Here is a 26,011-nt window from a genome sequence, read left to right as displayed (position 1 = left end):
AAAGAATCATTACTGGACTTGCTGGAAAGATATTCGTCTTCTTTTATTAAAGGATCTCATTAATAGCCCTTCAACAATTTAAGTAATTGACCGCTTTCCTTCAAAGTACGAACAATCGATGATATATCTTGTATTAATTCATCAAAGTATCGTTTCGTATGGAACATCTCTATTTCCTATTCATTTCTAAAGCAAAGATAGCGAACAGAACAGAGATAGATAGATAAAAAAAAGCAATAAACTAATCTGGGTAGGTTTGCCAAGTTTAGAAAAATTTTTCTAGATCTAGGGAATTTATGGGGACATTGGGGAAAAAAAGTTACATTTTGTTTGTAGGTATCTTGGAAATTTTAAATCAATAGAATTAAATTTAATACTTATATTGACCAAAAATACAGCTTTTGAGGCGTATGTTTTAAAATCTATTAAATATAGGTATTTATTGTTATTTCTCAAAATAATAAATAAATCTTACCTAGGGAAGTATGCGGAATTTTATGCTAAAAATCTGGGGAAATTAAACACATCACCTGGCAACCTGACCTGGAATATTCTCGAAAAACAATGGAAACCTTTGAACATTAAAATTTTTCATTAACATTAGTAGTTTGCTTTTGCTGTATGAGGAAAAACATTGCTTTTCCTTCCCTTCATTACTTTACATTTACATAAGTAATAATTAGTTTAACTGTGAAAATTTTTCGGTTCAACACTTCTGAACTGAATTCTGTTATTATTTGTGATCCAGTAGTGGTTGTTGGTTATAGTGCAAGTTAATTCGTTAATTATCTAAGTGGTAAGTCCTTGTTGCAGTGCTTGGTGAAAGTGCTTTGGCTGGCATGAGTATATACTTACTTAGGTGTACCTTGGGATGTACCCACTTATAGGGTAATTTCCGGAGAGATGACCCTTAAAGCGAGATGGACCAATTTTTTTTCCCGAAAATTAAGAGAATGTTAGTTTTCTAATCACAAGGATACTTGAAATTTCTCAAATGAATATTTTTTAAATTTCACATTAAATCAAAATTTTAGAATTCCAACTTAGCAACATGGAATTTCATTCTAAATTTTTTACTTAATATCATATATTTTTTATATTTTGATTTAATGACACAAAATTTTAAAACTTCAACTTAGTAAGATGAAGTTGAGATTTAAAAATTTCGTAACATAAATACAAAATTAATTCAAAATTTTAAAATTTTCTGATATTAACTGGACATTTTTAAATTTCATGAGATGACTAAATTTTAAAGAAATTTTAAAATTCTAAATCAATGACTTGAAATAAAAAAATGTATAGGGTGTTTCAGAATAAGTCTGCCAATTGCTTAATATAGGATCCTGTTGCTGAAATAAGAAAAAAATTATACAAACATGGATCTCTTTTTGCTTCCTGTATCAAATACAGAGTGATAAAAAATTATAATTTTTTTAGTTTTTTCTTAATAAGTCTGTTCTGATATTAAATATTTTCATGAAAATTGAGGAGCATAACATAGATGTATAGATACATTTTTTAAGTGGAAAATAATATTTCAAATTTCACTAATGGCAGCCCCATACAACCTCGAAAATTTTGAAAGAAAAATATGATATGCCACTGGTTTAAAAAAATTTAAATAATTTTTTCATTGCTTCATATTTCTGTGAACAAAAAGGTCTTTTGAATATTTTTCTTAATGTTAACGATTTTCAGGGAAAAAAAGACATTATTTGCTAACTAATATCAAAACTACAAGACTAAATTATAGATACAATACGTTTCTTATAAAAAAACAATTAAATAGGGTATTAAAAATATTGTCTTCCACCTATAATAATGTATGCTCGGCAATTTTTTCAACAACAATAAAAATTCCTAGTGTATTTTTTATTGTATTAAATGAATTATGCGATTTCTCAGTTACAGATTGTTATTATGTTTTTGTTTTTTTCTATAAAAATGGTTAATATTATGAAAAATTTTCAAGAAACCTTTTTTTAACTGAAGTATGAAATATACAGAAAATCATTTTTACTTTTTTTAAATCAGTGGCATATCATATTTTTTCATTTAAAATATTTAGGCTCACGTCAATAGGAACGCCACTGGTAACATTAGAAACATTTTTTCTTTGTAAAAGATTAGTCTCTGTATTTGTTTTACATTCCCCAATTTTCATAAAAATAGTTAATGTCGGAATGGACTTATCAGGAAAAAACTTTAAAAATGACTATTTTTATCACGCTGTATTTCAGACAAAAAGTGATAACAGGTCCATGTTGGTTGAAACTTTATTTCTTAGTTTGATTATAAGAACCTACAGTAAACAGTGGCAGACTTATTCTGAAACACCTTGTATATACAATACAAATTTATACTCCCAGAGTGTAGTAGTTTTGAGCAGCTAGCTGTCAGAGAACTGAATTTGAGCCCTGGTACATATCAACTATTATATTGGTGTAAAAAAACAATTACTAAGACTGAAGTCTGAAGAAAAAAACGCACAAAATTAACCAAGAAAAAAGATTGAAATTTCAAGTTGTCCTCTTAGGCCTTTATAAGTTAGCAGCCATGCATGCCTGCAGTAAATACAGAACGATTCAAAATTTAGTGCAAAAAAATTAAGGGCGTATTTTTGAAGTCAAAACAAGACCTTTCTTCTATAAACATGGGTCTGCAAATCCTTAGTTTTCGATATATGGTTATTAAATAACTATCATTATCAAAATTCGTAGTAGGCGTAGTTTGACAATTTTATCTGTTTTATGTCGATTTTGTTGACAATTTGGTTTAGCTAAAAGTTAGAACGCTTTATCTGGTTTCTAAATTATTTACATTTTTTTTTCATTTTCGCATAACAGTGTGCGTTCATTTAAATCTTAAACCTACTCTTTCCAAATCGGTGGATTGGTAGAGCGGGTCTAATAGCTTGGCCCCCGCGATCCCAAGATTGTATTTCACTAAACTACACTCACTTTCACATGAAATGCACCACCCAGTAATAATAATAATAAAGTCTTGTAATTGTGGCAAAATAATGCTTCATAATAGAGTATCAAATGATCAGACTTTCAGTTAAAAGATACAACATTTGATAATGAAAAAATTAATAATAAGTGACATCGCCTCGTACGGCAATGCAAGCACGTACTCTTCGCAGTATGCTTTGCAACAAATGATCAATATCTTCCTGGGGTATTTCATTCCATGCTACCTCAAGATGATGTCGTAGGTCATCCACATTGTTTGGAGGCCTCGGTAAATTTCGAAGACGGCGACTCATCATATCCCAAAGATGTTCGATGGGCGATAGGTCCGGTGATCGTGCAGGCCAAGGCAGTATTTCCAATTGTGCTTCTTCCAGGTATCGTCGAGTAATGTTCCCACTATGTGGTCTTGCATTATCCTGTTGGAAAATGCCATTTGGTAAAGTTTGCATGAAAGGTACTAATACTGGCCTTAGAACATTGTCAATGTAGCGACGTGCGTTTAGGGTACCTGGAACGAACACAAGAGAAGATCTTCGGCCAACACATATCGCACCCCAGACCATAACACTAGGTGTTAAAGCTGTGTGGCGCCTTTCAGAAAATTGCAAATTTCTTCTTTCACCTCGGTATCGTCTAACTCTTCTACGACCATCATTGATCCATAAACAAAATCGCGACTCGTCACTGAAGACGATATTGTTCCACTCATGATTCCAATCAATTCGTTCTTGACACCAGGCCAATCTGGAAGCTTGGTGTTGGGCGGTTAGTGGCAGTCGTAGATTTGGGCGGTATGAATGCAGGCCAAAAGACGAAATTCTTCTGTAAACTGTTGCTATCGACACCCGACGATTTAGAGCTCCCATCCAATCTACTGCAACAGACATTGTTGTTTGAAATCGATCACCAATGGCCATCCGTCTAAGAAGTCGATCTTCACGTGCATTGCTGCTACGGGGAGGACGTCCAGCTGGACGATGTCGCTGAACCCTTTCTTCAGACCACGAAGACCATATTCTCGCAATCGTGGTATGGTTCCGATTCATTCTTCGGGCAATCTCACAAAAAGAAAGTCCACCCTCTTTCATGCCGATAATTCGCCCTCTATCAAAATCCGAAACGTGGGAAAAATTTCGACGCTCTCTCATTGGGGGCATTTTGAGATGTCTTGTTCACAGTTCAACAACAAAATAAACTGATATTTCCATGTAAATATTATTTTATTTATTTACAATTGAATAAAAAATCTAATAGGTCGATGACAAAAAAACCACTAGCATTCTTTCTTTTTTACTGAAAGTCTGATCATTTGATACTCTATTATGAAGCATTGTTTTGCCAAAATTACAAGACTTAATTATTATTATTACTGGGTGGTGTATTTCATGTGAAAGTGAGTGTATTTTTTATCAGGTTATGTTAAAGCCTTAGTTTATGATGAAGAAGGGCCATTAAGTTTCATTCAGGTACTTCGTCAACGTATTGTTGATGCCTTTCATACAGCTAGAGTACTCCTGGAATTTTAGAGCGAGTAAGGCAGTCTATGAGAAGACGAGTGAATCGCTTCAGGCGGAGGGAATTTCCAGCATTTATTGTAATAATTTCAAAATTGTTTAGATAACATTATTGTTAAATTTCAATAAATTTAGGTATATTTTTTTATTTTGTTTTCTGGTAATAATATGTTTTCTGCCTGCATCGTTCCTAAAAACGGCTTCAGACCGATTGCGCCGCGCTGTTAAAATCTACTTTGCGCAACGCGGCGCGTTAGATTTGAACGGTAATCTGCGCTAAAGCGCGCCAAATTGCGCAATTCTGTAACAACAGCGAACGCGATCCGTCAAATGTCGGCATATTAAAGAAAAACATGTGTTTGTGCACATTTATTTTGGACGGGATTGTAAATAGGTGCTCTGTCTATACGGTTTAGAGTTAAGTAACCATTAATTTTAATTCAAATAATGTACGCGGGTCAACTGGAAGAAAGCACAGAATCAATTTTTTTTTTTTAACATTTTATGCTAATCAGCGCTACTCTGCGCCGAGCGTAGTTCGCCTCAGCGCGGCGCGTTCGATCTGAAGCCGTCTTTGAATTTTAACAAGTTCTACAGACAACGCATAGTGTTGTCAAGCTACGCAGTCATAGCCTGCAATGAATTTTGCTAATGACAATACTTTAACATTCTGTACATTGAAAAAAGCATTTGTGAACCCATATTTATAGGAAAAAAGTGTTGTTTTGACATAAAAATACGCCCCTACATTCTTTGTACTGAATTTTGAATCATCCTGTATAGGGTAGTTAACGTGATTAAGTGTGTCAAAACACAAAACTTGGTGCTTTATTGAAAAGGTGAAATTTATTTACTTATGTACTGATATGTCTAAAATTATTTAACAGTGATAGAATAGTTTGTGCGATTATCGAAAGATAAGATATTTGTACTTATAATTAAGGGGGAAGGTAAAATAATTATTTGGAACCATTCCAACCCAAAAAAGTGCAACAAATATTTGTCAAGTAAGGAAATATGAAGTGGTTCATGTCACCCATTAACTAGACCGAAATAAAATGGGATAGATGGACCCCAAAAAGTACAAGATGTTAATTAATCTTAGATGTTTTTTCAGTTATTTTGCTATTTGTATTAAAGAACATGATTTTTATTTTTTCAGAATATGTATTTTGTTAGATAATATGCCTACCCTTTACAGAAGAAAAGATATGGTTTCAAGAGGAAATTGGAATACTGAAGCTTTGCAAAATTCCATTAAAGCAGTAAAGTGTGTTACATGATAAAAATAAAAATAATTCTAAAAAGAAGAAATCAAAGTGAAGATTTGAAATTTAAGATTTGTTGAGGTAATAGGTGTAATATTTTTAGTATTGCGATTTTTTTTTTTTTGCTAGTACATAAATGTTCAATTAATCAAAAAATATCTTGATTTCTTTTACTTATATTTTTCAACAATAATAATTGGTGGTCCCTCAATCCCATACCGTTCTGTTCCGCGTGAGCCGAATACGGGTAAAACCTGTCGAACTGACTAGTGATTTTCTCCTATTACAATGATCAAATTTATCCACAATAGGCCGCAAGCTGTTTACTTCGAGTTATCGAAGAAAGTGAGACGATAAAGTATTTTTCTCTGAATCGCCACGAAAAATTTATTCTAAAAATGGTGAACATTTATAGTATTTCCAAAAAAGTCCAAATCGTAAAATGGTTTTGTCAAGGTCAGACCTATCGTTAAATCGGGCAAAATTTTTGCGGAAACATTTGTGGAGGAAAGGAATAAGGTACACCATCTCTGTTTGAGCCTAGGGGATCGATGAAACATGGAACAGTTGCGCTTAATATGAAGTTTTTTTATAGTATGTATGAGTTTCTCTATGTGAATAGTCAGAATTAAGTTTTACTGTACCAATAAAATTATATAATTTTGGACTTCGGCGCTCCATTTTGAACCCGATTAAATTTAAAAACAATACGATTGTGAAAGAAATTTTGAAGGAAGAGTTGCAGATCTACTTTAAGAATGCTTTTGCTAAATACTAATACTATTAAGACTACTATGCATATACTTTTTGTCTCGATAGGTTAGAACGGTTAAATATTCTATAAAATACTGTATTTAAAAAAAAAGTGGTCCAACTCTCCTGGAATTACCCCATGCCCAGTGGTTGTTACATTTAAATTTATTTTATTGACCCCCAATGAGTGTGATGAATACTGACTAAATACCAATTAATGGAAAGAATTTATGAAATGCCTAGAAATACATGTGTAAATACATACAGTACTTTTATTTCATCCTCTACCTTGTCCTTATAGTTCAGCATATCAGAAGAATACTGACACAGGCGTATAATATTTTCAAGAGGGGCAGATACCGACATTAAACTTATTTTTCTGAAGGAACAATTTTAAATCTCAGAGCCATATTTTAAGAAAAGCTAAATGCCAGGTACAAAGTATGAAAATGCGTGTAAATGAAATAGGGTCTTTTTAGCTATGTTTTTCAATATTTAAATACCATTAGCATCTACTTAAATTCGGTCATGAGTGCAATACAATATCATCATAACAATCTTTTCAATATTTCAAGGTAATCATATTCCCATTCTTACTATAAACCTGTTATCATCTTTGACATCTTTGTTTAATTAAAAATTAAACTATTTTCAAGTTAATGATTAGTTTACGTAACTGTGGCGTTCTTCGAGCCTATTCATTATACAGGGCGTTTCAGAATAACTCTGCGAACTACTTACTGTAGGTTTCTGCAACTAATATAAGAAATAAAGTTAATATGAAAATGGATCCGTTTTCGCCTTCTCCGAAATATAGGGTGATAATTTTTAAAAAAAGTTTTTTTGCTAATAAGTCCGTTCCGGCATTAAATATTTTTATAAAAATTGAGAAGTTTAATATAGGTGTAGAGACACATCTTTGAAGGGGATTAAAATGTTTTTAATTTCACCAGTGATGTCCCCATTGATACGACCCTGAACATTTGAAACGAAAAATCTGATACGCCACTGATTTAAAGAAAATAAAAATTACTTTTTGAATGCTTCATATTTCTGTGAAAAAAAAGGTTTCTTAAATATTTTTCATAACGTTAACCGTTTTCATGGGCAAAGCACATTATTTGCTAACTAATATTAAAACAAGACTACATTAAGTACGTTACGTTATGGACAAAGGGACAATTAAATAAAGTATTGAAAGTGCTCTCTACCTTCAAGGATGCATCTGTCAGTCCTTTTTCGCATATTATCATGCACTATTTGAAAAATTCCAGTGGCGTAACTAAAAAAATAATATATTTTTATCACCCTGTATTTCAGACAGAAAGCGAAAACAGCCATGTTCGTATGAACTTAATTTGTTTTTTCGGTCACAGGAACCTATAGTAAACAGTTAGCAAACTTATTCTGAAACACCTTCTATACAAGGTGTCCCACATTCGACTCTCAAAATAACGATTTATATTATTTTAGTTGTATGCCCCATTGACTTTCATAATCAGCCTTTTTTCTCATAGTTATAGTTTTCCAGCAATCACCCAATATCTTATTTCGATGATCTAATTGGTACGTCTAATCGATCTAATTTGTATGATAACATATCAAGGCTGTGAGTTTTTTTGTAAAGTGTGAAACTAATTCTCCTGTATTCGTGCACATGTTTGATTTAAACTTAATGCATTCCAGAGTTAAGTACGTAGTAAAATGGGCAAAATCCAAGCAGGACCAGTGGTAGATATTCTGGGGGATGAAATGACTCGCATTATATGGGACGCAATTAAGGACAAACTAATTTTACCCCATTTAGATATTGATCTTAAAGTGTATGACTTAGGAATCGAAAACAGGGATAAAACTAACGATCAGGTGAGCACCTACACAGAGCGTCCTGGAAGTTGGTGCAAATTGCTATGGCGTGCTAATTTTTTGTTTTCTATTCTAGGTCACTATAGATTGTGCCGAAGCTATCTTAAAGTACAATGTTGGAATTAAATGTGCCACCATAACACCTGATGAAAAGAGAGTTGAAGAATTTAAGTTAAAGCAGATGTGGAAGTCCCCTAATGGGACAATCAGAAATATTTTGGGTATAACTAACTGTAAATATACGCCCGAAAATTGTACATATATTTTCTTTAATTTAAAAGGAGGAACGGTATTTAGAGAGGCTATTATCTGCAAGAATATTCCAAGGTTGGTCTCTGGTTGGGAAAAATCAATTGTGATTGGAAGACATGCCCATGGTGATCAATATAAGGCGACAGATTTTGTGGTTCCCGGGGCTGGAAAATTAGAGTTGACCTGGGTAGGCAAAAATGGACAAACCATCTCCAATACTGTGTATGATTACAAGGGTCCAGGTGTTGCTTTAGGTGAGTAATGAGTCTACGTAAATTTAAGGAAAATTAAACTGTCGCAACTTTGAAATGCGTAATGAAAACGTGCTGCTTATATTTGAAGTTAAATATCTCCGAAATATTGAATGAACTGTGAAGAGTATTGAAGGTCGGATAGTCTGAGAACAATAAGGTATTGGAATGTTGAAAAATAGAATAGAAAATTACATGGATGCATACTATTTACCAGTTGTAAATAAGGAAAAACAACAGAAATTATTTTTCACTAATGACGTTAAAAGTATTAAGCTTTTCTGGAGAATTATTATTTTTGGTGATGGCATGGGAGATATAAGACATATTTGAAATAATGTTTGATAATGTTGTACTGCACTACACTATGTAGAAATACATTATACAGGACGGCGAAGGAAGGAGTAATACTCTTCTAACTCATGTAATTTTCAAATTACGAGAAAGTAGCTGAACACATCTATTTTATAAGGAAGGGAACGAGCTTTCCGTCAAAACAAATGTTTCCAGGGGGCTATTCTAGGGCTTGGTGACGCTCCTTCAAAATTTTAGAAGAAAATATGGGGCATACAGCACATCAAATGAAAGATTTTTGCACCCTCTACACGAATCTTAAAAAACTGAAAAATCGACATTGACACGTTAAAGTTAACTTTTTTTTAATTGTGCGCCCATCGCCTTCGTGCAGGAAAACGAGTTACGAATATATTATTGACACTACAATGACAACCTCATATGTTTAACTACATAAGTTATATGAGTGGCAACTCCTTCCTGCACCATCAGTATGTTTACTATGACATATTTTTTAGCCATGTTCAATACTGACGAATCTATTATTGCATTTGCATATTCCTCATTCAATTATGCATTGGATAGAACTTTGCCTTTGTATTTAAGTACTAAAAATACTATTTTGAAGAAGTACGATGGAAGGTTTAAGGACATTTTTCAGGTAGGTAGGCAATGTTTATTTTTAATTTTGAGAATCATTCGAAAATTCTTAACAATTACCTAATGGCATTTTTTCTTATTTAAATAGGGGTTTAATCTAGGTGACAACTTAATAGTACATTGTGGCTTTCACACATACACACCCACACATTGTGCGGGAAAGTTTTGATTAAAATGGTTCGAAAACGAACCCCTACCTCTTCGATATGTCTTAAAATTTATCTGGAATTTTACTGGCACATCGCGCGTTTGATGAAACTGCATTTGTTTAGATGATTACAGCATTCCTATTACACCATTCTTCGACTTTGAGATAAGAAAGCCTTCGAAAAATATTGTTTATCATAATTGCATTTCAAAATCATGTATGTAATGTCTTTATAATTTTGTAATTACGTAAATAAGAGGGTATTTATTTTAAATTAAAAATTTACAAACCTGAATCATGAAGAGTTGAAACATTGTTCAACATTTTCTAAAAATGAAAAACTTCTGTTCTGATCCTCAAATACGACTGATTTATCAAATTTGGTTTTATTGCATTGTGTTGTTTACAAGTATCTAGTAAAAACAAGTGGTTTGAAAGTATACGTTAGTGAATGATTATCTTTTCACACGTATTTGGCTATTATACGAATTTACTCGTGCGGTTAAAGGTTTTCTGTAGACGTGAATAATCAAAGTTATTATATTTATCAGTGAGATTAATTTATTTGGTAACCACTTCAAATTTCATTTTTTCACAAATAAAATGAGATAAGAAATATTATTAGATAGTTTAATTAAAAATTATTTCATATAAAATATTTGAAACTAATTAAAGACTTACTGTGAGTATAGGTGCCCCATTTGAAATTTCATTTTAGAAGTCTATTTTGTGATATAGGGAAAACAGCATTTCTTGGTGAAAAAAGTGAAGAGATTTTATGATCCTCAAAATTTCAAGGCTTCCTGGAAAGAATCTAAATGTTGAGAATTAGATGTTCTCGTCTGAAAAAGGAGCTTTACTCAAGCACTTGATTCACACATCCAAGAAACTTCCAATATTAACCAAGAATGCTCACAATTTTGTGATGGACACTCTTAATTTTGAGAAATTGCCTCAGATTTTTCCATTTAAAATAAAATTGCGCTCGTTTACTTCAACTAACTCCAAAGAAAACCTCTAAGTCTTTCAAGTATGCTCAAAATTCCTTCCGCAAAGAGATATGTAAACTCCTCAAAAGTATGGTTTGGAAATATTCGTCCAGTCGATAATATCAAGAATTATTTAAATATTAATGTGCAATTTTAAAGCACAAAATTGTCTGTTTAAAATTCACTGCACAAAAAGACTTTCCGATTCCACATTTTGGAAGTTTCCTGCAGCTTTGCTCTTTTCAATGGAAGTAACTCTCTCCTTCAAATGAATGAATGCATAATGAAGGTTTCCAGAAACCTCACAGAAATATTCAAAATTCATATGCAGGGAACTCCTCAAAAATAATCTTTCATGAAGCAGAAAGTGTTGCTTAGTGAAGTTCATGAAATTTTATAGAAAATTTAATGACTCCTTTATGTTTGTAAAACGGAAGAAATATAGTAAATATACTTAAAGAATACCCGAAACTGATGATTAAAAAGATAGCACGTACAGGGCCTGACGTTCCCGAAAATTGCATTTTCTCGCAATAAACGGTGTACCTACACACACGAACCGTTTAATGTTTGATCATATTAAGAGTCAAATTCGCTAAAAATAAATAATTTTCAGGATATATATGATAGAGAATTTAAAACAAAGTATGAAGCTAAAGGAATCTGGTATGAACATAGATTGATCGATGATATGGTGGCTTACGCCATGAAATCTGAAGGCGGTTTTGTTTGGGCGTGCAAAAATTATGATGGTGATGTTCAGGTAAGAAAGTTATTCATGTATCTATATTCAGGTATACTGTATTTACTCATTTCTTTCATTTAAAAAAAAACTGTATTAGTATGTACATTTTTTCATGCAACGTTCTATATTTTAGAGCGATTCTGTAGCCCAAGGTTACGGATCACTTGGGCTTATGACCTCAGTACTAATCTGTCCAGACGGTAAAACAGTGGAAGCTGAGGCAGCTCATGGAACCGTGACTCGTCATTACAGGATGTACCAGCAAGGCAAAGAAACATCTACCAATCCTATCGCCTCTATTTTCGCATGGACACAAGGTAGAGCGCAATTTGACTTTTTATATTTATCGCTAACTGAAGTCTTAGTGTGTTGTTATGATTCCTTCATTACCTAATATATTTTTAGGCCTTCTTCATCGAGCAAAGTTGGACAATAATTCCGCATTGGCGAATTTCGCCACCACTCTGGAAAAAGTATGTGTGGACACAATCGAATCCGGTTTTATGACCAAAGATTTAGCCATTTGCATTAAAGGAATGAGTAAGGTGCAACGCTCGCATTATTTAGAAACTTTCGAATTTATTGATAAATTAGCCGAAAATTTGAAAAAAGCGCTTTCTGTTTGACTCAGGTCTAAATTGTGAAAGTACTTAAATAACCAAAAACTTACCGAACTGAGGGTAGCTGTAACTTCGACATTTCTTTGCCGATGTTGGATTTTATACATTTCATGAACTTTTCCTTGTAGGCCGCTGGTGTTAAGCGTCTCCATTAGAAAGTATCCCTTCTCGCGGTTCAAATGGTGTTTGCTATTATTTAATTAAAAAATACCATACTTAAAATGTAAATTGGATGTACCAGCACAGTATATTAAAAAAAAAATCTAGAAATGTTTCAAGATATAGATCCAACATCTAAACAGAGACTCTAGGGTCCCTAAAACTTCCCAAATTTAGGGTTAAACATTTTAAATGTTGCACTTCTAAATTCATACTCCGTACAGAAAGAAGGAATTGCAAAAAAATCAAATACCAATGAATGATCTATGAAATCCGACATCAGCAAAGAAATATCAAAATTATGGCTAATCAAAGTTAGGTAAGTTTTTAGCCAACTTCATCTAGTGGTTAGTTTAGATGAATACTACTCTAAACGGTGCTTTATACATTTGTATCAACTATTTATAATGGTTTTGGTATTGCTTACGGTTTTATTACTACTTTATGGTAGGGTTGTAAGGTTTAAAAATATCTGTTTTTGAACATAAAATGACATTTATTAGATAAGTGTAAACTTGAACGATTATTGTAATAAATGCATTAAATTTGTAAAGCTTTAAATATGCTGTCAAAATCATTACTGACTTTCTATAGCTTATAACTCTTCCATCGATGGGAGCATTGATTTTTTATTGATTTTCGCCAATAGGTTTTGATTTATTGAAGAAATAAAATTTATCTTGTAAATATTTTTATTTGTCAGTTTTAATTTTAAAATTAAAGTAGAATCAAACAAATGAAAGATTAGGTAATAAGCATTGAATCTCCTGGATATACTGTAATACATTATGATTCATTTTATACAGAAAGAATTATAAATACTGTGGATATTACAAATATGTCATTCTAACCAAGTTTTCGTTTACTTATAATATATAAGAGGAGAATCTACATTTCACAGAGTTTGCCTTGAATATACAGAATAATGGTGTTTTTCATTAACGTAAGTATACTGGGTAACAACAAAAAGTCAGTACACCCTGTAATTTTTTTGCTATTTCATTTAAAAAAATGAAATTTGAAATTGGACTACTTATACAAAACAACATTACAAAATTTTTCGGGCAGTTTTGAATGTTATTTTACGATTTGACCGGAGTAACCCCAACTTTTGACTTTTAAAATGGACACTTTGTATTTGTTGACATTTTTTAATTCAACTATTATAGGACTATTTAGAATTTCTTTAAAAATAGAATGAAATGAGTTGTATTGAATTTAGTTTGTGTGATGTTGCATTGTGCCTCGTTTATTTTTTAACAAAATTTGAGATTTTTAAGTATGTAGGTATAAATATTTAGGTTTTTAATAACTAATTAGATCCGCCTTACTTGCATAAAAAAAACTTGATTTTGAAAATCTACTACTGAGAAACAAAAAATATTCAGATTTAATATATTTTTCATAATTAGAACCCAAAACAAAAGAAAATTGTGAAAATTACTACTTCATTAGTTAATAACTTCTAAAAACCCCGAAGACGAAAATTGGAAGCACATGTTTCTAAGATAACTTATTTGGAATTCTTCATCGTATTTATGTGAGTGTAAGTCCCGGCCAATATGCTTGAAATGACAGAGCTGGAAAGGCTACTCATATCGGATGACATGTTAGGATAATCAATCTGTTGCCTAAGCTGCGACGTCCTCCATATATTTCTATCAACCCTATCCCCTGGATGTGCCAGTACTGTTTCATTAGTTATTGTTACATTTGGAGGCGGACCCTCCGCATCATGGTCATCTACATCAAGTACCGCCATAAGTTTTTTCTCAGTTTTGATATATTCCAGAAAATTTTTTATTTTCGCATTCATGAATTCCGGCGCTTCAAATCCCTGAAGCTCGTGAAGTTGTAAATTGGGATTGTTCTTGTACTCATCACTTTCTGTGAGCTCTTTGATATCTTCCAGAAGCATGATGTATATTTTACCTCCGTTAGCGGGCAGAAGGTTCTGTGATTGAAGCCATTCTTTATCCTCTTGGTCGCCACAGTAGCGCAGTAAGTTCGGATGGCGAACGTACAGCCTTCCTCTTGTTTGGCCATATCCTAAATTCAAAAAGGCATTACATCGCGTGAGTATGGAATAATGAGAATGAAAAAAGAGAAAATGACATACCCAAAACTTTGTTTGCTCTTGATCCCATTATAAAAGACGTGTATCGTTTTATTCGTTCGGGATTCCACTTAGGCCCATCTCTTTTTAATGAAAACTTGCAGCCCAAATTATCGTTATAGTAATTCGACAAAAGTTTTGGTTTGTTGCGTTTTATCATAACTGGACATGATAAATTATCAATGTCCAAATCAGCTTCTTTTCTTTTCAAAGTAGGATGCAAAGGATGGTTCTAGATTCGAGAGAAAAAATAGAACAGAGAACATTAAGGTACACACACTGGCCACACTCTGCACATACATAACTTCAAGGAACTGCTAAACACTTGTGCAACTGTTGGGGTGTTCCCACGCCCAAATATTTCTAGCTATGAAGTAGCTAAACAGGCAAAACACGCCACTTCATAGCTTGGAATATAGAAAGTTTGGCTGTTTACAACAAAAATCATATCAGCTGCCATTTAAGCGTGTGTTAGGTACCTGGTGTTCCCCTGCATTCCCATGCAATGCATTCTTAGCTTAGACACCCTGTATATGAAGATAAAGCAGGTAAAATTGCGAAACTGAGAGTTGCAAGTAAATCTGATTTTCGTTTATTTGGTTGTATATTGATATAAAATAAGATTTAATAAAAATATATACAAAATAATACACATAATAATGAAAAAATGAAGCAATAAATTAGATTTATGTCAGTCAAAGCCAACATGTTGAATAAGTAAATATATAAAGCACATACTTTTTAGGCCGATTAACTACTTACAGTTTTCTCTATATTTGTATAAGTTACTTCACATGGATTGCTTTCAGAGTCGGCTTCACTCTTGCTATAGTCATATGTTGAATATTCCACTTGCTTGATAGGAGCAACATACATTGATTTTGCTTGTTCTAATATTTCCTTACACACATCTCGAATATTTTGTTCAGTCACGCTGTCTTGGCCTAGATTGTTTTTAATATTAATTAACGCTGGTTGGAAAAATTTCTAAAAATGAAATACACTTCGTAGGAACAACAAATAAACGTAGCTATATGCTATAAAGGGTCATCATAGAGACATTCCAGGGGGTGATATTACTCTGAAAAATAATTTTAAAAATGCTAATAGACACATGGTCAAAAATGCACCATTTTAAATATACAGGGTGGCAAGGTTTCATATTTTCTTTCGTGTTTTGCGTTTTTTCTACGTATGCTTTGAGTTAAATTTTTAAAATTTCGTACAGCTATTTTCTTTTATACCCTCTAAAACAAAATGTTAAAATCGTCGGTAGCCATATCCAGGGTGTTATGTTTTTTTGAATCAAGTACTATTTTATGCTTTGTATATTTTTTCTGGAACAGTGTATGAATTCTGATACCAAATTTAAATTCCTTCTTCAATTCCTTAACTTTTTAATCTCTTGCAGTATTTTCGTATCTCTCAGAATTTTCTTAGAATTTGCAAAAATATTTATCTATGCTAAATAAGCAAAAAAATAATCATCTGGCTCAATTATCAACTATCTCAAGTAATTCATAACGTTTAATCAAATTCCTTAAAAAACCATAACTCCAAACGAAAACAAAATGATAAAAAATGTGAAACTTTGCCACCCTGTACATCGAAAATGGTGGATTTTTGGTCATGTACTAACGTTTTTTTTTCTAGAGTACTAGTACTCCTTCAAATATATCCATGATGATATGTTACACCCTGTATATATTTCTATAGATACAAGATATTCTATGAAGAGAGGAAGATACTTTAGGACATGATTATACGGTTTATTTTCAACTAAAAAGTCACAAAAAAAAGTCCAATTTTCAATAGTTTAAGAAATATTTGGTTTCTATTCTGCACAGTTTAACGTAACATAATTTCTGGATTTTTATATTCGATGTTGCTTAAAATAAAGAGTATTTTCAAGCGATCAATTCCGGAAAGGAATTGATAATGAAAATACAACAATGTACGCAAGAAAATCCACCAAAAATTGCACGTGCTGTAGACCTTGTGGATTATAAAAGTAGGCTTTCGAATGCGAGGGAAGAGGGGCAGATTAAGTTGTGATGCGATAATAATATCAAATAGTGATATAATTATCACTTAAAAAAAAAAGAATATTTGGTTGATACAAAGAAAATATAACATGGCATAGTTTTACTTTAAATAAATGTAGGGTCAAATTGCTCTTCAAACACATCACTAGCAAAGTCATAAAGCAAGACCTCATTAGCATATTCTTTGTTCGTAAAACTCGTAAAACACTTTTCCGAGAACGATTCTTATTAAACGCCCCTAAAAAAATTGTGTAAACAAACAAGACAATTCACTTTCTTGTACCTCACGTATGCATAAAATTAAGTAGCAGATAATTTAGCTGCCGAGAAAATATTACATGACTTTTTTTGCTCTAAATGGCTTTATCTTCGAGATGTTTTTCTGTGTTAGTATGAACGACAAACGATTAAAAAAAATGTATAATCCTAATTTAGTTGTCGGGAAATAACAAAGTAGAGCGTACGTGCTGTTTTTTGTTTGGTTGGAATTAGAAAGCGGCGATTTTAGTAAACATTTAACAATGTCTTGGACTCATTTATATCATTTTTTTCTGTATACATATGTATTTTCTATAGTTATATACAATATATATGGTGTTTCGCAACTTATCAGAGAAACTTCGACCGCATATGCAGTTATATAAGGAGTCCATTTGTCAAACGTATGTGGTTTATGCACAATAGAGCACCCTTCACATTTTCATTTAGATGTAAAAAATTTTTTTACTCAAGTATAGGGGATACGCTGGATCGGACAGGGTGCACCAATAAGTCAGCCTACGCGATTTCCAGATCTAAATCCGTTCGATTTCTTTTTATGAGGACATTTAAGGAACGAAATCTACCGTACCGAAGTTCAAAATATTGACGAATTGCGAGACCGGATTATAACGGCGAGCAATAATTTGTGTCGTCGGAAGCAGCAAGCAAGGGAAACATTCGAACTATAATCGTAAGATACAGTGTGTCATAATTGAATTCGACGGGCCCAAGCTTGCCTTCAATTCATTGCAAACAATTTTGTAGAACAAAATAAATAAACTTTTTTTTTTAAATTAAATGTAGGACTTTCATTAATTTTTTTTGACAAATTAATTTCTTGTGTAATAGTGCATATACAGTTGAAGTTTATCTGATAAGTTATAAAACGTCCTGTATATAAAATAGATTAAAATCTTAAAATTCCCGATAGCATTTTATTTTGTTACATTTAAGCAACATTCAAAATTTGGTTGGGTTGATAATTTCCTAGCAAAATTCTAATTAATTTATTCAAAATTACTTGAAATTGTGAAGGCTAAAAATTTAGTCCATTTAAGTTAGAGTGACTTCTATATTTCTATCTTAAGTTTTCAAGGCAAATCAAAATATCTAAATAATTTTTGCCAGGTGTCCAAAAATAAAAATTAAATTTTTTTTTTTTTTTAATTCTTCTATTACTTTATACCAGACGATTCAAAATACCTAAGAAAACCTTACAGCCGTAAAATTATTATATTCTTATAGAGCTGTAGGCAAGATGTCTCTAAGGTCTCCCATTAAAAAAAATATTGTTAATAGTTAATTGAGGCTAGACCATGTGGTGCTGAATAATCAATCTACACCACTGGATTCTACGACAGGAACTATATCAGAAAACGTTTTTATTTCATCGATATCTTTCCAAAAGAGGTCCTAAAATGCAGGGTTCGTTAGAACACCCTGTATTTTTTGATATCGTTGAAAGAAAAATGTTGCAACCTTTGCATACATTAATGGACGATTAATAATTTCGGCCACTATTAACACGTCTCCATTATTAATCACTCCATTAACACTCATTCGTTAAATGACTTATCACACAGAAAACTTTCCCTTTGAACACAACTTCATATTCCGGGTTTAACATCGTTTCAGAGGGAAAATGTGTAAAAGAACTTACATCCAGATATTTTTTAATTATGTTATCAATGTCCTTGTTAATAGCGGTTTGTAAATTCATCCTCAACAACTCCAAAGACTTTGACACATTTGTTATTCCAAAAGTTCTCTTTTGACTTTGACCGGATATTCTTGCCCCATTTTTAATTCCCATGTTGGAACTCGCAAGATTGAGGAGTGTTATTTGTCTCATATTGAAAGTGTTTTTCTGGAAGAAAATATTTTTCAGTATTTAACACTAGCATCAATTGTCTACAACATAAGGTAATAAAGTAACAAGATGTTGTGTCCAAGATAAGGATATCTAAAGCGTCCCAGATGACGAAGCGCTGGAAGCTTTAACACAAAAATAAGCCGAAAATGTGAAAATTTAATACAGGGCATTTCAGAGTTAATTGTATATACGCTATCAGGGGTTAGAGTACTTCACCCTAATTCAAATTCACTCATATATCTTAGGTAAATCTCGATTCATTCTCGAAACCTACGACGTATGGTTAAATTTGAATCATGGTAAAGTGTTCTAACCCCTGGTAGCGTATGTGCAGTTAACTCTGAAACACCCTGTATACTACAGAAAATACATTTCAAAAATCGTGAATTTTTGAATTAAAATCAAATGTGCCAAATCATGGTATTTCGTCCTCAGGAACTTGATATAAGATTTTATTTAGCGATCATACTTACCCATCCTACCATGTTTTGTTTAATATCGGATTGTCCTGGCGTTATTGGTGGTATCATTATTTAGTATAGTGTTTTCTATAATTTTTATAATCTGATGCTGGTTCCGTTAGTACCTAAAAAACAAGGTTTGAGATAAATCAATTTTTGAGGATCGAGACAATTTATGCTAGACAAGAACGCTTTAACATTAATGTATACGGGGTGTGCCATTGAAAACTTTGCACCCGAATCATTTTGAATTACTGTCAAAATATCAGAAATTGCTGCGACACGTTGATTTTGTTTTAGACGACACATTTTCGCGCAAATTTATAAAAAAATGTAAATTCACCAAAACAACCCCCTCCGTGGGGGTTCATTCAACCTTAGAATCTCAAATGACATTATAGATCGAGTAACACCTCACTTGAAAGGGTTTTTACTTCTGGGTGTCAGCATGTTTTTTTTTTCAATTTTAGATACATTGAAATATGAATATACATGGAAAATAATTGAAAATTTTGGAATTTTTCATTTAAACTGAACTACTGCTAAATAAACTTAAAAAAGGGGTGGCTGTGGTTGCAAATTTGATAAATTGAAAGCGGGAAGGTTTTACACTTAGCCACCTCAAACTTCACCGCAATTTGATCAGCCTGTATCTGCTTTAAAAATTGTGGATTACGTTGGTTTATTATTTAACAGGTGATTTAAAATTAAAAAAAAACTACATGCTGACAATCAGAATTAAAAACCATTTCAAATGAGGTGTTACTCGACCTAGAGCGAGATTTGAGATTCTAAAGTTGAATGAACTCCTACGAGGAGAGTTGAATCTGTATTTAACGCTAAAATGTGCCCCACTCGACAACAAAATTGACATGTCGCGACAATATCTAATATTTTGATTGTAGTTCAAAATAAGACGGGTGCAAAAATTTTAATGGGACACCCTATATATTCATTTTCAAGATCACACTGATCGCTTATTTTCCATGGTTTTAAATGTCCTTGATTGTGGTAGGTTCCTTTGAGAATTTAATTCAGCGTCTATTCTATACTAAAAATCAGGGTTTCCATTATTAAGTAACAATTGCAACTACAGTAATAGACACTGACAGAGACTTTGTCATGACAAAACTTCTGTCAGTATATGACTGACAAAAATTTTATGGCGACTAGATTTCTGTCAGCAAATCTTATCGCCACAAAATTTGTCAATATTTACGAGTGAGAAATTGTATGAAAGTGCAAAAAATATGTAGCATTTGGCTCATGAAGTTCTCCTTTGAATGTATGTAACTCGTGTATCGAAAATTATCGATACATTTCAGGGCAGCATGCATGTACGCAATCTAGGTCAGAAAAAAGTATTCGTGCACAATTTCATCTATATTGCACCAAGTTGAAATAATCGTTCAGAGTATTTATTCAAAAATATGTTTGATTAATGTGAAAAAAATAATAAGTAAATTTAAAGCATCAATAAGGATAAGAAAATTTCCTTAGAAGAACTCAAAACTCGATTACCAAACAAATACATATGTACGTGGTATCAATGGTCATACAGCAGTCTAGAAGCTTTACTAAAAATGTATATACAAGATGGCCCCTTTTCGTTGGTTTTAAGGGACACACGGGAGATGGTAATAAAAAAGTAAAGTTTTATTCAATTTTTACGTTTACTTGATTGAGCCAAACATGTCTTATTTCAAGGTTGATGGTTTTGGAAATACAGTGTTGAAAATTAAAATTTTAATTCGTTTTTTGCAATTATTCTGACCTCAAATAATGTAAAATTTTATACTTTCAACAACTTATTTCCGAAACCATCAATTTTTAGATAAAACGTGTTTGCGCTAATGATCATCATATAAAATGCAGTTTATCCAGTGTTTGGATTACCTAGTGTTAATGAAATACAATCATTATTAACACAGGGTATTCGAAAAATCAAGGATGAAAAATTACCTCAAGTCAAAATAGACCGATTTATTTTCAAAGTTTATTTAAAAATAATAATTTTTCGTGCATAATTTTGAAAAGTTTTGTACATTTTGATCAAAATCGGTACTCTAGCGTACATTAACAAGTACTAAAAGTTCCCTGTCTACAGGCCATTATAGTATATACCACCGAATAATTTTTCGAACTTTGAAATTTGAAAAAGAAAAAGGTGTTTTTGGAAAAAAACGTTTTGTCAGCGAAGCGGCGCTTCCTACATATAAATTTATAGAGCGCCTGTTTTGTTTCATTCTCTTATTTAATGTTATAACATATTTTTTTTGCTATACCTATCCAGTTATGAAAAAAATAGGTGGTGCGTCGAGTTTAGTGATCGCGTACAGAGTTGGTCCATATATTTAGACAACACCTACTACTTTTATCATAAAAAAAGAGAAAAACTTTAAATAAAAAAGTTGTAGTGTTTATCCTAAATCACCCGAAAATGTTACGTAACACAACAGATGAATATTGCAAAGTTATAAAGAACACGAACCCCACAAATTTATAATGTGGAATTTGTAAATGGGCCACCCTGTACATTTTATAAAAATTGAATAGACCTTTATTTGATATCAAAAGTATGCAAAGTGTCCATTAAATATACAGTAAAAATTCAGGGGGTTATTCCCGGGACCGTTCTAAGAAAATTTTTTAGTCCTTTGATTATTTTTGAAAAGCTTCTTTGCTCCGAAGACACAGAACGAAAAAAATTTTCGACAATAACAACATTTTATTACTAAATATTCCATGTAAAGCTTCTTAATTTATAAGAACTATTGAAAATGACTACATAGGTGGATCTCACAATGATTACTTTACTTGAGACTTTTCAAAGATCATCAAAGGACAAAATATTCTTAAAAATGTCCAGGGAATAACCGCTTGTATCTTTGCCATATGTTTAATGGACCCCCTGTATAACATGTTGACATTTGGTTTAGCCATTTTCGCTGTATTTGCATTTCAAAATCGAGATTATATTGTTTTTCCAAATCGCAGTTGCCATGAATAAACAAATGATCGAACGTCATTAGTAATTATTTACTATTTTCATCTTGGAAATAATAAAGTAATTTAGAATTAACATAAACAAATTGCATTTAATACCATGTAACTAAAACAAATATTTTTTTAAATAAATAATATACGAAAATACAAAATTCACAAGTGTTGAATACGTCCGCTGTTATTTTCAACACATTTTCTGTAATCTTCATCTAATTTCAACAAAGCATTACAAATTAACTCACAATGTTAATTTAATGAATCGATACTTGTTTGGACCCTTTCTCTTAAATCTTTTAAATTTTGATTTCTTTCTTTATACTTCATTATTTTTAATTTTTCTTCTTCTGTATAACCCGTCTTTTGAATGAAATGAAGAAAATGTGACTGTCGACCAAATAATAATTACTAATGATGTTTGGTTAACTTGTGTATTCATGGGAACAGCAATTTCAAAAAATAATACAGGGTTATTCACGTCATGCTACACGGAATATTGTGGCTAAAGTATTCAATATTTTGAATTTTTCTTTTTTGCGATGTGTAGAACTCATATAGAGGTACACTCTCAAATTATTTTACTTTTATACAGGGAGTTGTAAATAAGTGAAAAATATCAAAGTTATGTTTTTTTAAATGGAACACTCAATATATTAGTACCGTTTTAGGTTCCTTGAGAAAAATAAATGTAAGTTTGATTAAGGTTTACCTACCCTAAACCTTAAGGGTTTTGAAATAATTGAAATTTTGTAAAAATGTAATGCAAATTTAAAAACTTTGCTTTAAAGAAAGTTTAAACTGGAGTAAGTCGAAATTCACATCAAGCCTCAGACATGAGGCATATTTCATGCCATAGTCATGAAAATTTAGATATCTTTTATAGTGTGTGCAAAAAATAAATTGGAAAATGTATTTACTTTCAAGGGTATTAACTTGCTTAATTTAAATGGAACACCCTATATTTTATTACTCCAAGTTTCAGATTGAAATATTACCGATCGAAAACTATTATACTTTCCTATACCTAAATATATAAGTTTTCCTTGAAAATTAAGATTTTTAAAGAAAGTAGAAAATCCTATTACTTTCTGCATCAGTTGCCACGGTGACATCTAAAATGTCAATATAAAGAGTCATATTTGTGCGTTCTTTTTTCGGATAATTCTTTATTTATGATATTTTCAATATTATTTGGGTAACTTACAAGACAACTTTCATATTTAATCAAATCTAATAATAAATAAAAAAAATGGCAAAAATTTAATTTTGTGAGGAAAGAACGATTAAATAAATTTACAGATGTTGTTCGAAATAATGACCATTCATTTCTATACACAATTGGACTCTCTTTTGGAATGAGTTGTCAACTTCCCTTGAAAGTAAATACATTTTCCAATTTATTTTTTGCACACACTGTATAAGATATCTAAATTTTCATGACTATGGCATGAAATATGCCTCATGTCTGAGGCTTGATGTGAATTTCGACTTACTCAAGTTTAAACTTTCTTTAAAGCAAAGTTTTTAAATTTGCATTACATTTTTACAAAATTTCAATTATTTCAAAACCCTTAAGGTTTAGGGTAGGTAAACCTTAATCAAACTTACATTTATTTTTCTCAAGGAACCTAAAACGGTACTAATATATTGAGTGTTCCATTTAAAAAAACATAACTTTGATATTTTTCACTTATTTACAACCCCCTGTATAAAAGTAAAATAATTTGAGATTGTACCTCTATATGAGTTCTATAAATCGCAAAAAAGAAAAATTCGAAATATTGAATACTTTAGCCACAATATTCCGTGTAGCATGACGTGAATAACCCTGTATAATCCCGATTTTGAAATGTAAATATCTCGAAAAAGACTAAACCAAATTTCAACATGTTTTACAGGGTGTTCTATAAGCTCTATGACAAACTTTGTCAGATAATGACTGGGTTAATTTAAAACATTTTTTTTTTTAATGAACATTGGTCCGATTTATTTTTGTTCAGAAGTTACAATATTCTTAAAGTTGAAATATTAATTAACTTTATTAACAATTAACAAATAAAATTTATAATAAATAAGAATAACAAATCTTAAGGCTATAAAAATTGTTCGAAATCCCTCGGCTAGAGTGAAAGCCTCACATCGATGAATTAAAGATTCCGGCACCCAACGAATCAAATTTGGATTATCTTATCTGATCAACTGCATCTTGAATTTTTTCAATTAACTGTTGACCCTCGATGTTTTCAACATAATAGACAAGTTGCTTCATGTGTCCCCATAAATAAAAATCCAAAGGATTCGGATCTGGGGAACGAGGTGGCCATGCTATTGGACCTTGTTGACCTATTCATTTATTCGGGAAATTATCATTCTGTCATAAAAATCGTAATTTTTATTTATCAGCCTACGTTTGATTGAAATATGGAAATATATTTTTTTAATGCTTGTTACTTTATGCAAAAACGAAAGGGGCCTAAGTTCATTTAAGAAAAAATGTTTAGAATTAACCCAGCTATTATCTGTCGGAATTTGTCAGAGAGCTTGTAGAACACCTTGTATATTTTTGAAATAAGAAAAAAATGTCTATTCAATTTTTATAAAATATACAGGGTGTTCTATTATAAATTTATTGGCTTTGTGTAATTTTTTAACTTTGCAATATTTATCTGTTGTGTTACGTAACATTTTCTGAAGATTTAGGATAAACTCTATAACTTTTTTATTTAAAGTTTTTCTCTTTTTTTATGATAAAAGTAGTAGGTGTTATCTAAATATACGGGTCAACACTGTACATACACTAGAAAATTTCACAGCTTACTCGTCACAATGCAAATAAAAGACCTCTAAAACTATATACAATTTTTCTACTCCTACATCAGGACATTGCAAATAACGTTAGAATAACCGGTAGCAGAGCTCAGCAATCATAGAGGAGTGTTATGTAATGAACCTTCATATTGCTACATAGTATTATCATGCAGCAGTGTTCACATGTTACGCAGTGATGCATGGGCATTTCCATGAGAACTACCAGTGATTTATATGCGTTGTTTCAGAGTAAGAAGAAAACTTCCCATCTCAAGTCATCTCTGGAGGTCTTTAGGATTAAATTTCCAATTAGGTCATAATGAAACACCAGGGAGTTGTAAGCAAAACATTATAGACAAGTCGAAAGGGAAGCGTGTTGCTTTGCTCGGCGAAACTACTAGCCTCGCCTGCGGCTCGCATCGTGCATCTTATTATTCTTGTAATGTAACTATATTACTAATATAATACTAATGTTACGTCACGAGGCTAATAGGAAATAGCTACGAGACGAGTTTGCGACCGAGTCGCAGACGAGATCTATAATCTGCCCGAGTAACATGCCTTGTTTTTAAATGGTGCACAGACACTGCTTTTGCTATGACCTCTTAAGTTTGATAATGTCAAGAAAATAAGAACTGTACAGGTATGGGGGGTTTAATCATCAACTGATTAAGGCGTTAATAATGATGCCATTTGCGTTCCGCTATCTCGAAGCAACACACATAACACACGCAAAGTGGCTTGGTAGTCATGGACATGCACTTATCTTTAATCAGTAATTGCTGATTTTCCATTGCAGGTTATCCTCATGTTACTTAATTGACCTTAATTTGTTCTTGCCACCCATCGCGATACCATTAGAAGTTCTGACGAGATCAGAAATCGTAAATATCGGTGGCAAAAACTTGGGGTGACCAGCGATAATCACCGGAAAAAGTAGGGCTAAT

At 32.0% G+C, this 26,011-nt stretch overlaps 2 protein-coding genes across 3 annotated transcripts; one reads left to right on the top strand and one right to left on the bottom strand.

The window, feature by feature from the left end:
- Positions 1-629: 629 nt before the first annotated feature.
- On the top strand, positions 630-13,351 carry Idh (isocitrate dehydrogenase [NADP] cytoplasmic). The gene is made up of 8 exons (XM_066389231.1): positions 630-796; positions 8,200-8,379; positions 8,456-8,600; positions 8,661-8,885; positions 9,695-9,837; positions 11,590-11,736; positions 11,852-12,035; positions 12,124-13,351. The coding sequence occupies exons 2-8, from the start codon at positions 8,218-8,220 to the stop codon at positions 12,342-12,344; spliced, it is 1,227 nt and encodes a 408-aa protein (XP_066245328.1). The 5' UTR covers positions 630-796; positions 8,200-8,217; the 3' UTR covers positions 12,345-13,351.
- LOC136408279 (deoxynucleotidyltransferase terminal-interacting protein 1) lies at positions 13,286-26,011 on the bottom strand. 2 transcript variants are annotated; one of them, XM_066389172.1, is made up of 6 exons: positions 25,993-26,011; positions 19,266-19,378; positions 18,580-18,786; positions 15,376-15,600; positions 14,617-14,845; positions 13,286-14,546 (listed from the first exon to the last, which is right to left on the bottom strand). In XM_066389172.1, the coding sequence occupies exons 2-6, from the start codon at positions 19,320-19,322 to the stop codon at positions 14,011-14,013; spliced, it is 1,254 nt and encodes a 417-aa protein (XP_066245269.1). In that variant the 5' UTR covers positions 19,323-19,378; positions 25,993-26,011; the 3' UTR covers positions 13,286-14,010. The 2 variants fall into 2 exon arrangements, with proteins under 2 accessions (XP_066245269.1, XP_066245277.1); XM_066389180.1 differs by lacking the exon at positions 25,993-26,011 and adding an exon at positions 25,880-25,902.

Source organism: Euwallacea similis, chromosome 1 (assembly GCF_039881205.1).
Source record: "Euwallacea similis isolate ESF13 chromosome 1, ESF131.1, whole genome shotgun sequence".
Lineage (NCBI taxonomy): Eukaryota > Metazoa > Arthropoda > Insecta > Coleoptera > Curculionidae > Euwallacea > Euwallacea similis.
The sequence above is the reverse complement of the archived record's forward strand: the minus strand, read 5'-3'. Positions and strand labels throughout refer to the sequence as shown.

Excerpts from the sequence above, each read along its gene's own strand:
- Idh (XM_066389231.1), top strand. The coding sequence starts at position 8,218 with ATGGGCAAAATCCAAGCAGGACCAGTGGTAGATATTCTGGGGGATGAA. Across the intron at positions 8,601-8,660 it reads GACAATCAGAAATATTTTGG|GAGGAACGGTATTTAGAGAG; the intron begins GTATAACTAACT and ends TTAATTTAAAAG. Across the intron at positions 12,036-12,123 it reads TATTTTCGCATGGACACAAG|GCCTTCTTCATCGAGCAAAG; the intron begins GTAGAGCGCAAT and ends ATATATTTTTAG.
- LOC136408279 (XM_066389172.1), bottom strand. The coding sequence starts at position 19,322 with ATGATACCACCAATAACGCCAGGACAATCCGATATTAAACAAAACATG. Across the intron at positions 15,601-18,579 it reads TAATTAAAAAATATCTGGAT|AAATTTTTCCAACCAGCGTT; the intron begins GTAAGTTCTTTT and ends TTTCATTTTTAG. Across the intron at positions 14,547-14,616 it reads AAGAGCAAACAAAGTTTTGG|GATATGGCCAAACAAGAGGA; the intron begins GTATGTCATTTT and ends TTTTGAATTTAG.